The 12,101-nt window shown below is 37.5% G+C and overlaps 3 protein-coding genes across 3 annotated transcripts; 1 reads left to right on the plus strand and 2 right to left on the minus strand.

Moving 5' to 3' along the window:
- Positions 1-985: 985 nt before the first annotated feature.
- LOC141688912 (uncharacterized) lies at positions 986-2,329 on the plus strand. The gene is made up of 4 exons (XM_074493060.1): positions 986-1,285; positions 1,376-1,676; positions 1,767-1,933; positions 2,043-2,329. Exons 1-4 carry the CDS (start codon positions 1,015-1,017, stop codon positions 2,213-2,215), a joined length of 912 nt encoding a protein of 303 aa, XP_074349161.1. The 5' UTR covers positions 986-1,014; the 3' UTR covers positions 2,216-2,329.
- Positions 2,330-2,946: 617 nt separating this feature from the next.
- Positions 2,947-3,594, minus strand: LOC141691612 (uncharacterized). The gene has a single exon (XM_074496382.1). It carries the CDS (start codon positions 3,592-3,594, stop codon positions 2,947-2,949), a length of 648 nt encoding a protein of 215 aa, XP_074352483.1.
- Positions 3,591-4,376, minus strand: LOC141691615 (putative mitochondrial protein AtMg00310). The gene has a single exon (XM_074496384.1). It carries the CDS (start codon positions 4,374-4,376, stop codon positions 3,591-3,593), a length of 786 nt encoding a protein of 261 aa, XP_074352485.1.
- Between the last annotated feature and the right edge of the window lie 7,725 nt (positions 4,377-12,101).

Genomic DNA, 12,101 nt, shown 5'->3' on the forward strand with positions numbered 1-12,101 from the left:
GGCTATTCATTACAAAGTGGACTGCTTGGACCGATTACAAGATATTATAATATAATCTATTTTGGGCTCCTTTCTTCTAGCCCAAGGTACAACAGTGACCAAAGTAATACTTAACCCTCTTACATGTTTAAAGTTATAATTTATGAAGTTATAGTTACTTGATGCCTAATCTAGAGAGAGATTACGTTCATATACTTGTACAAGCCAAAAATATATCACTCGAGCAGATATGATTACATATCCGGTATCAGTATTAAATCAAACATCCAAGCTGGAACGACGCAATAAAGGTAGACAAGTTAATGAAGAGACAGGCCTTTACATTTTGCGATGCAAACTCAGACTGAAAAAGTTACTGATATTAATTAACGTAATAAACTAAACCAAGAACGAAAATCAAAAGGCACGTTGATCGCGACGTTACCTATTCCCCAATCAAAATACCACAAGATACTCGGATAATTACAATATTTTTTTAAAAATTTAGACGGAACAGGAAAGTCCTTTAAATCGACTATATAACATTTCTATCTGCATGCAGCGTCGACCCATCTCACAGCTGTTTGATCTTGCAGATACGGGAGCAGATTTAATTGACTCGCGCTGCCCTGACGGAGCAAAAAGTGGAGTCTTGGTCAGAGCACTCTGACCCTATGTCTACTATCTACGGGGAAGATGAAGTTGGTTCGTATTCTTTTTTTTTACAAGATGGGGGTTTCAAATTTTAGATGGGTTAATTATTTAACACTCAATAAAGTGTCTGTTCTTGTTTCGATTTTGACTAAATTAAATATAACTAATATAACTAATAGTTGGATATTTGTTTGTAGACATGCATTTTGATGACATCTTTCTTTTGCTAATTGCTAATATAACACATTTTTGTATGAACTAGTAGGGGCTTTGACTGAAATTAGACATAGTTTACTTGTTAAAAATCAAGTATTTTTCTCTCTTTTCCGAAAATAGTTTTGAAAAGATCAAGTCTAGCAACTTTGAAGCCGGTGGGCACCAATGGTACGTGCTATTTGCAGACGTACATTTTTTTTCTCGATAATTAACACACACACACACACGCCCCTTTTATCTTTGCACTTTACTTTCCACAGGAGGATTGTACTTCTTCCGGATGGCCATAAGGAAGGTTATGGAGATCATATCTCTATATACTTGTCGGTGGCAAACAAGAAGAGTCTAGCCGATGGCAAAGAGGTTCATGCTATTTACAGGTTCTTTTTGTTTGACCAAATTCGAGGAAAGTATCTAACTGTTCAAGTTATAATTAGTGACTAATGCGAGATTCTTACATGCACAAGTGTGACGATATAATGATATATGATGTACGATTGTATTTTAGACTTTTCTATGTGTGTAGGGAATGCGAGGCGTTTTGACAGTGTGAAATACAAATGGGGATTTTCGAAGTTCATTTCTTTGCAAGAATTCGAAGATCCAACCAATGGATTTTTAGTAGATGGCACTTGTATTCTTGGAGCTGAGGTTTATGTAATCTGGAGCTCAGGCCATGTTATCCAGAGCCCGGGTGTTCGTGAATGCCTTTCAATATCGAATTTTGAAAATGTTACCTATAACTACAAATGGAAGGTCACCGGGTTCTCCGAGTTGGTAGATGATCATTGTTTTTCAGATACATTTGATGTTGGAAGTTACAAATGGTACTCCACTTTCAACTTTCAAGCCTCTGCAATCTGCATACTTGCATTTCAACTTTCTAGTTTGTTAAAGATGTAGTACAATTCTTTCAGGCGGCTATGTCTCTATCCAAAAGGTGACTCGGATAATAGAGGTTGTAGCCTTTCATTCTTTCTTGATTTAATGGATCCCCCAAAAAACTTTTCTGCCCAGCATGTGAAAGCAGAGTACACAATCACACTTAACGACCAGATCAATAAGAAACACCACATACACATAGGTGCTGTATTTTTCCGTTGAATTCTGTTTGAGTGATTCTCGTAAATCAGATAATGTCGTGCCTGAAAAATGTGTTTTCTTATTATAACAACTTGCATTTTCTTTTTCAGACACAAACTGGTTCGGTCCTTCAACTTGGCATTCGTGGGGTTGGGGTTCTTTCATTCAGCTAAAGGATCTAAAAGACCGGGCTAAAAAAGGATTTATAGTTGACGATTGTTGCGAATTTGAGGCTCGAATGACCTTGTTCTGTAATACTCATCTAAAGCCTCTACATTTTTGAATTTCTCGATCAGCCTACTGTTAGGATATGTTGTTAGTTTGCTCTCTAATCTCCGAAAATATGCTTTTGTAAGTTACAATCAAATTAGTACTTTCTGTATTTGGAACTGGTATTGTATCAGCTAGTAATGTGCTTCACTTGTTTCCAAGGTGAAATTATTGATGCTGTTTAAATTCAGTGTTATTCATCCTAAAGCACATTCTCAATTGTTATTGTTTGGATCCTAACTTTTTTTTTTACGATAATCGTAGTTGCACTCTTATAAAGCTTCACAACATATTACATGATGAATAAACTCCGGAGGATTCACATGTCATTCCTGAGAGCCTGACATAGAATAAGCCGCTTTTGTTAATGCATGAGCCGCCCTATTCGCAGACCTATGTGAAAAACGCACTAACACTTCTTCGAAGTATTGAAATAACTCTATACAATCCCTAACGATTGTATCAAAATACGACCTCCCAGATGTGCCTTTACATGCACGAGCAAGGACCTGTGAATCAGTCTCGAAAACACACTTCCCAATTCCTTTATCTTTTAGCCAGATCAGAGATGCCTTTATACACAATGCTTCAGCCTCTCGTGGTTGAATCAAAATCTCTTGCCTTCTGCTCATAGCCATGATGAACTGACCATTTACTCCTCGAAAATGGTCCTCGAACTATACCTCCCAGACCAATGCATTCTACATCGTCAAATAAAGCAGCATCTATGTTTACTTTAACCCACTAATCCTGAGGTCTCTCCCATTTTCGAACCGCAAGTGGAGCTGCACCACCTGTACCAGATGTCATCTTTTGTTCATGAGCTTGTTTCCATTCAGTAAGTATGTTTAAAGCAGCTGCTTTGATGCCAAAAACGGACATATTAATTTTCTCCCATACCCACTTATTTATTCTAGTCCAGATACTCCAACAAATTAATACCACCAATGTACACTGCTCCATATTGCACCTATCAAAGGCTCTCCGTATAATATCAAACACATTATCCTCCCGTAGTATGCTAATACTTGTTTGCAGATCAACTGCCACCCAAGTTGCAATCTCTATTTCACAGCCAAACAGTACATGGACATCTGTTTCTTGGTCCTGTCGACACCACTGACAGGTTGTATCGACTTGCACACATTTTGCATATGGTGCATCAACTTCCCCCTGTAATAACCTGTAGCAGCTCTTTACTGTGAAGCAGCCCTTCTCATCCGGAAACCAGAACCAAGCATCATGATCTTCTCTTTTTGATAACGGAATCTTTTTAATTAGATTTTTATCTCTCTCGTTGCAAATATCCAACAATACCTCCTCATCCCATTGCTTTTGCTCTATCTGCATTAAACTACATACCCCAACTGAACATGCATTTCCTGTGGTCATGAAGCCATTTTCTGCACATGGGAGCCATGGAACCTTCCAATTTCAGTTTGTTTTCCATCACAAATTCTCCTTCTACACCCTCTCTTCACTACTTCTTGCGCAGCTAATATACTCCTCCACATATAACTAGGGTTTGCTCCTAGTTTAGCTGTTAGGAAGTCTCTACCAGGAATATATTTTGCCTTCATACACGTCGTGACTAATGGATTGTCATTATTGATTAGTAGCCAGGCTTGCTTAGCTAGCATAGAGATATTAAAATTTCTCAGCTTCTTGAAACCTAGTCTACCAGCTTCTTTCATCACACATAGCTTATCCCAATTTTTCCATCTTATTCCTTTATTATTCTGACCATGACCCCACCAATAACCATTTATCTGCACCTCCATACTTTCACAGACTTCGTTAGGAATTAGGAACAAGTTCATCCAAAAATTTGGAATCGTCTGAGCAGCTGTTTTCAACAGTGTACATTTCCCACCCTTTGAAATCAATTTAGTACCCCAGCTCTGTAATTTTTTCTTAACTCGATCAGTTAAAAAATGAAACACTGATACCTTCTTTTTCCCCACATTCATTGGCATTCCCAGGTATCGTCCAGGTTCAGAAACTTCACTGACTTGCAAAATTTGGCAGACCTGATTTCTTTCCCGAGTCCTTGTATTTGGACTAAAAATCACACTTGACTTATTAAAGTTGATAGCCTGTCCAGACAAATTTTCATACCGACCGAGCACGTTTCTCACAATTCTTGCTTCCACTCCAGATGCCCTGAAAAACATGTAACAGTCATCTGCAAACAAAAGGTGGGAGATCTGCTGTGCACCTTGAAATTCGATGGCTCGATAGATAAAATAATATTCTAACTGTCAAGGCAAATGGGACAGTCTCTTATGCAAATGGGACAGTCCCTTTACAAATGAGACAGGGTATGGGACAGTCTCAATTACACTGCAGAAAAGAAAAATGCAGAATGCTGAAAACTGAAAAGTAAAAACACCAGAAGTTTTCACTTGGTTCGGCCCCTACACCTAGTCTATGGCCTACATCCAAGTCTCCATGCCAACTAGCATAGAGAATGTATTATATCAACTTTAATAAAAGAACTTACAGTCTTTTCCTTGATTACAAATATAGCACCTGAAAGAAACCCTTTCCCAAGCTACCTTGCTACCTAGCCCACTGCTATTCCTTAGCCTTCTAGCTACCTTGCTATACTTTGAAATCAAGCTTGCCACAACCCGGCACAAAGTTGATATGAATACACTATTCAGTTACAAGAATAAACAAATTGATTACAACTCAAACTAGGTTTCTTGTTTTTCTGGATATGAATATCTCGGGTATGAAACAAGAAAAAGATTTCAGATGATGAAGGATTCTCGTGAAAGTGTTAGCTACAAATCTGAAATGAAGAGTTGTATTTATAAGCAAAGTTCTAACAGATTTATTTTCAAACACAAGATAAGGTTGGAAGATAAGTTTGTTTGAAAATATTTGAATGAAGCTTTTAAACTAATCTGTTAGTACGTTTGAAAAAGATAAATCAAGTAAAGAGATAAGGCTTGAAAGATTTAAACTTGATTTATAAGATAAGGTGGTGAGTTTGTTTGAGATAAGGTTTATCCAGATAAACAAGATTTACACAAAACCCTAACAAACTAATACTAAACATGCGGGATAGACTTCCAGGAAGATTGAACCAACTGCATTCTGATAAACATTGCTGAGATCTCGGATGATTCCAATCTGAAGTCTACATTCTGTTGCTAAGAACTCTTATCATCATAAACACTTGAATTAACATTCTCCCCCTTTTATGATGATGACAAAGAAAGCATAAATGCTCCCCCTATCAAAAACACTAAAGGCCTGTAAAACAGAGTTAGATACAACAGAATATATTGCAGTTTAAAATACATGCAATCAATATGAGAATGAGACAACTAAAGACTGAATGAGACACGAGATCAATATGCATAAAAGAAACAGTCTCAATCAATAAATACTTAAAACAAAAGACAACCCATCCATAAACCAGGATGTCCAGTTGTTATCTAAACAGAATCCAGAATAACGATTAAACACATAAAGCACATCCAAAATCAAAGTTCAAAACCAACACAACCAACAATCAAAGTCTTAAAAACCCAAACAACACAACCAAACAATCAAAGTCTTAAAAACGAAACACCCATCAAAGAAACCAAAATGAAACAAACGTCTTAAAAACAACAAACGTCTTAAAAACATCTCATAATTTCTCCCCCTTCATCATAAAAGGGTCCTTCAATCAGAATCGTCATCAACATGAACTGGAGCTTTGCCTTTGCCTTTGCCTTTTCCTGAACCAGAAGCCTTGTTCTGGGATGAAGGAAACACCGGAGCTGAGCCGTACTCTGAAAATAGCTTGTCAAAAGCTTCCTGAGCTGGTGCCTTCCCGTCCCGTTCACGAAGCCAGTCAAAAATCTTTGCCTTGTATTCTTCTCTGGTCATACCAAAAACTGAAGGTGGAGGAATGGCAGGGAGTGGCAGAGGAGCAGTGATTTCTTCTAAAGTACAATCTCCAATCCAGTCTCTTTTCTTGTGCCAATACATCTTGCTCTTGTCTTGCATGGCTGACAACTGCTGAGATAGAAATTTAGTCTCTGACCCAAGCTTAAAAAACAACTTAACAAATTTCTTTTCCCATGCCTTAGCAGAGGAAACCATCCCTTCCTGCAGAGTCCCAAACTCAAAATCTATGGTCTTAGACAACTTGACATCAGAAGTATGCAATACAGAGAGTTTAGCATTGATATCATCCAAAGATGAACAAACATACTTCCTAAACAACTCAAAAGAAGCATTGAGAATACTAACTTCAGAAGTTAGTGATCCAAGAGTTTTGACAGAAGCAAAATGCTGATTAAGATTAGCCAAAGCAACAGAATTTTCATTTAATTTGATCAACAGAGAATTAAGAAGAGTATTGGTAGGCTGATCAAAGGGGTCTGAGGCATAATTAGGAGACTTAGGAATACCACCAACATTCCTAGAAGCATCATCAAAAACTAACTCATTGGACTCAGAAACAACTAAACCATTTAAGGTTAATACTGACAAGTCAAAGATTACGGAAATCTTATCAGACACAGAAGCAGGGGTCAAGGCACAAAAATATTCAAATACTCGAGACAAAAGACCAGGGTATGGTAAGTGCATAGAACCATGCTTGGCACAGTGACCCATATTGGATATAATCAAAGAAGCAACATTGCACTGAATCTTTTTAACAAAAACAGACATAAGAATACAATCTTGAAAAGTGACTCTATCACGACCAGATTTACGAGGCATAACATTCGTATGAAATAAACGAAACAAAACAAGAGAAACTGGGGTTAAATCATTTACCGAAGGTTTGACTGACACCGAAACAAAATTGTCACCAAGAATGACCTTGAGCTGTTCCTCGTACTGGAGACCAGGAATGTCTTGAAACGCTTGATGAGTTGTCGACGGACAAACTCCCTTGTCAGAAACACCAGTAAGTCGTGCCAGAAGATCCGCTTTAAAACAAACAGGATTCCCTTGGACTTCTGAGAACACAATATTTCCATCCAAAATACGAAGCTTGGCATAGAATTCTTTCACTAACTCGGGATAAATAATCTCCGGGGGCGACAACAATGACGAACAACCAACTGAATCAAACAAATCCGCAATACCGATTTTCTTCAGAAGATCCAGATCACACAAGCGTTCCTTCAGAATCAACTTTGACATCACTTTCGTCGAAGTAGTCTCCTTTGCATGTCGCTCAAAAGAACTATCAGACATTCCGCTTGATACTTCCGGTTCAAAATTACCGACCCGTTGACGCTTGGAACCTGAAGCCGCATCAGTTGGGGTACGTTGAGCGGTAGATCGAGAACGAGTGAAAGGGGTAGATTTGCGTGCCATGGATAGAGGCGAAAAATTAGAAAAGAAATGGAGAAAGGTTTTCAATTGTGTTTGAGAGAGAGAAGATGAATAGGAAACTGAAAGGGTTAAGAGGATTAGGTTAAATAAAAAAATGAGAATTGAAGAGATAGAGATTGAAAAGAAGTCGAAGAGATGCATGACAGAAGTTATGTACTGAAAGAGTAATACATGCACGAGTTTCAAGGATATGAAAAGTCTAATCAAAAGATTTACAAAATCTAATGCTATATACACGCATAAACACACGGACAAATAAAATAAAAAACCACAAATTTATAAACAGGAACCTAATAACTCAAATAATAAATACACAACATATATTTAAGTATTATGACATAATTCATATATAATCACATAAATCATGTAATAAATTACAGAGAACACATACCTAATTCACGACGCATTTTACAAAATCTATCTTCAGCTAAAGGCTTAGTGAAGATATCTGCACGCTGTTTCTCAGTAGAAATATAAATAAGCTCAATATTACCTTTAGAAACATTATCTCGAAGAAAATGGTGACGAACGTCAATATGCTTAGTACGAGAATGCATAACAGGATTTTTAGAGATATTAATTGCAGAGGTATTATCACAATAAATAGGAATATTTGAGTAAGAAATACCAAAATCCTGCAATGTTTGTTGCATCCACAAAATTTGAGCACAGCAACTTCCAGCTGCAATGTACTCTCCTTCAGCTGTAGAGAGAGCTACTGAAGTTTGCTTTTTACTATGCCATGCAACTAAACAATCTCCTAAAAATTCACAAGCACCACTTGTGCTTTTTCTATCAACCTGTGACCCTGCATAGTCAGCATCTGAAAAACCGATTAAGTCAAAGGAAGAGGAGCTTGGATAAAATAATCCTAAGTCACTCGTACCTTTCAAATATTTAAAAATACGTTTAACGGCATTCAAATGAGATTCTTTAGGTTGAGATTGAAAACGAGCACACAAGCATACACTATACATAATGTCAGGTCGTGAGGCAGTTAAATATAACAATGAACCAATCATACCTCGAAATTTAGTGACATCTACAGGTGTACCTTGTTCATCCTTAGTAAGCTTAACCGAAGTACTCATCGGAGTTGATTTAGGTGTGACATGATCAAGTGCAAATCTTTTGAGTAGATCCTTTATGTATTTGCCTTGGTGAATAAATATTCCTGCATTAGACTGATTAATTTGCAAACCTAGAAAGTACTGCAATTCACCCATCAAACTCATATCGAATTCCTTATGCATGCAATCAGAAAACCACTTACACAAAGATTCATTAGAAGATCCAAATACTATATCATCAACATAAACTTGTACTAAAAGAAAGTTATCACGTTTATGAAAAATAAAGAGAGTTGGATCGAGTGTCCCACGAATGAAACCATTGTTCACAAGAAATTGACTGAGACGTTCGTACCAACAACGAGGGGACTGTCTCAATCCATAGACAGATTTCTTGAGCTTGTAAACATAGTTAGGGTACTTCTCGTGAATGAAACCTGGAGGTTGCTTCACGTAGACTTCTTCCTTGAGATAGCCATTTAGAAATGCGCTTTTGACGTCCATCTGATAGAGCTTGAACTTCTTGTGAGCTGCAAAAGCCATTAAGATTCGAATAGCTTCTAAACGAGCTACTGGAGCATATGTCTCGTCGTAATCGATTCCTTCTTGTTGGTTGTATCCCTGAGCAACCAAACGAGCTTTATTTCGAATAATGTTGCCATCTTCATCCTTCTTATTCTTGAAAACCCAGCGAGTACCAATGATCTTGGCATCCTGAGGAAGTGGGACGAGTTCCCAAACATCACAACGCTCGAACTGGTTCAATTCCTCCTGCATTGCAACAGACCAGTGTTTGTCTGCAACTGCTTCTTGAGCATTCTTTGGTTCAAATTCAGCAACAAAAGCACAGAATGCACATAGATTATGAAATCTGCTTCGAGTAGAAATCCCTTGATCTAAATCAGTGAGAAGATTATCTGGTGGATGATTCTTCACAGTCCTAGAAGACTTAGGAAGTTGAATATTACTCATTTCTTCCTCATTAGAATTGTCTGCCTGGAAATGAATAGGAGTTGTCTCATTCAAAAGAGACTGCCTCATTTCCGCTTGTGAAGATTTATCCAGAGGAGTAACAGAATTCAAATTTGAAACACTATCGGGAGTCTTTGGAGAGCCAGAAGATTCAACTGAAGCTTGAGTAGATCCTGCAGAATTATCAGAAGACTGAGATGGACCTGGAGAGTCTTGACTGTTTGATTTGTCAGAATGAGACTGACTCTTTTCAGAATGAGACTGTCTCATTTGGGAATGAGACGCTAGATCCGCAGTGTCTTCATCAATTTGAGATATATTCCTTGAGGATTCATTGAATGTAATATTGATGGATTCTTCTACTTTGTTTTTGACAGAATTATAAACACGATAAGCTTTGCTTGTTGTAGAATATCCCAAAAAGATTCCTTCCGTAGATTTCGCATCGAACTTGCCTCGATTATTTTGAGTATCTAAAATAAAACACTTGGAACCAAATACTCGAAAATAACTAATGTTAGGAGTCCTTTTCTTAAGCAATTCATACGGGGTTTTAAGCAAAATAGGACGAATAAGTACTCTATTTAAAACATAACAGGAAGTGTGTACCGCTTCAGCCCAAAATTTTCTTGGAAGCTTACTCTCATGCAGAAGAGTTCTGGCAGTTTCCTGTAGCGTCCTGTTCTTGCGTTCTACTACTCCGTTCTGCTGAGGAGTTCGAGGAGCTGAGAATTCATGAGTGATTCCTCTTGATTTACAGAAGGTTATGAAATCCTTCTCGAATTCACCTCCATGATCACTACGAATAGTCTTGAGCTTAAATGAATACTTAGTCTCAAGGTTAGTAATAAGATCCTTAAATTCACTAAAAGCTTCATCTTTATTACGCAAGAATAACACCCAAGTAAAACGAGAATAATCATCTACTATAACAAAAGCATAATTCTTACCTCCCAAACTTACATACCTTTCTGGACCGAAGAGATCTAAATGAAGGAGCTGCAAAGGAACAGAAGTTGATACTTTATTCTTAGCAGTAAAGGAAGTTTTCACCTGTTTTCCAAGTTGGCAAGCTGAACAAGGTTCTATTTTCTTGTACTTCAGCTTTGGTAGACCTCGAACCAGATCATGAGAAGATATCTTCCGAAGAAGATCCATGTGAACATGGCCAAGACGTCTATGCCACAGATCTTGTTGATCTTGAACGGTAGCTAGACAAATTTCTTCTTGCTGCTCATCAAAATCTAACACAAAAATATTTCCTTTCCTTTTGGCAACTAAAGCAAACTCGTTAGTATGAGTACCAATATAACATACATCTTTATCGAACTTAACCTTATGACCAGCATCAGTAAGTTGACTTACACTAATAAGATTATATTTCAAACCATCAACTAAACGAACATTAGAAATAGCAAACCTGTCATTACCAATAGTGCCTTTTCCAATAATTCTGACGGTGTTTGAATCTCCAAGAGTAACTAAGCCACCTTCCTTGGCAACTAGAGATAGAAACTTGGATTTATCACCTGTCATGTGACGTGAACAACCACTGTCGATGATCCATTTATTTCGCGGAACATGGACCTTCAAACAAACCTGCAAGAATTGCTTTATCCCTTAGGTACCCACTTAAACTTGGGTCCTGGTTGGTTAGTATCACGAATCTTATATAAATGTCTATCTGATTTCTTAATCCACATCTGAATAATATTAACAGAAGTATTAGCAGATTTATATCTAGTAGACGATTTATAAGATGAGTTAGAGGAGTGGCCCTTGATACCACATAATCTAGATTCAGATGTAGGGTGGCCAGCTTTGCCACAATCTCGACATTTCTCATAAGGCATCTTATATTTCATAGGAGCTCGCTTATAACCACCTTAAAATGCACGTTTCTTGATTGACTCACATCCTAAACCTCCTTTATCAAGAGAAGATTTTTGTTCACCAAGAAGAGCATTCAAAGTTCCTTCTCCATGAAAACATTTAGCTAAATCCTTTTTAAGCTGTTCGACTTTCTGCTTTAATTCAGGAACCAGGGGATCAGGAACACTGTTTTCTTTAACGGTTTCTGAATCAACAGATATTGACTCTTTCTTCAAGGCTTCAAGACATACATCTTTCATCTCAATCTCATTTTTGAGATATAGATTTTCTTCAGTAAGTTTTGAAACCCTTTCAAGCAATGATTTGTTCTCAGCAATTAGGGCTTCTTCCTTCATGGGGTCATCCATTTCACTAAGAACTTCACTTAAAGCTTGCTTTAAATAAGCATTCTTTTCTTTCAACTTCTTGACCTGGACCTGCAAATTTAAAATAGACGAAGATATATTTGAATTATACTTAATATTCTGTACCTCATCATTATCACTGGAGTCGTCCTCTAGTCCAGCAAAGCAAAGTTGAGCAACTTCATCGTCTGAATCGATCTCCACGTCAGATTCATCATCACTCCAAGTAATTAATGCCTTCTTTTTGTTCTTCAGCTTGTAGCAG

Source organism: Apium graveolens, chromosome 10, assembly GCF_009905375.1.
Source record: "Apium graveolens cultivar Ventura chromosome 10, ASM990537v1, whole genome shotgun sequence".
Taxonomy (NCBI): domain Eukaryota; kingdom Viridiplantae; phylum Streptophyta; class Magnoliopsida; order Apiales; family Apiaceae; genus Apium; species Apium graveolens.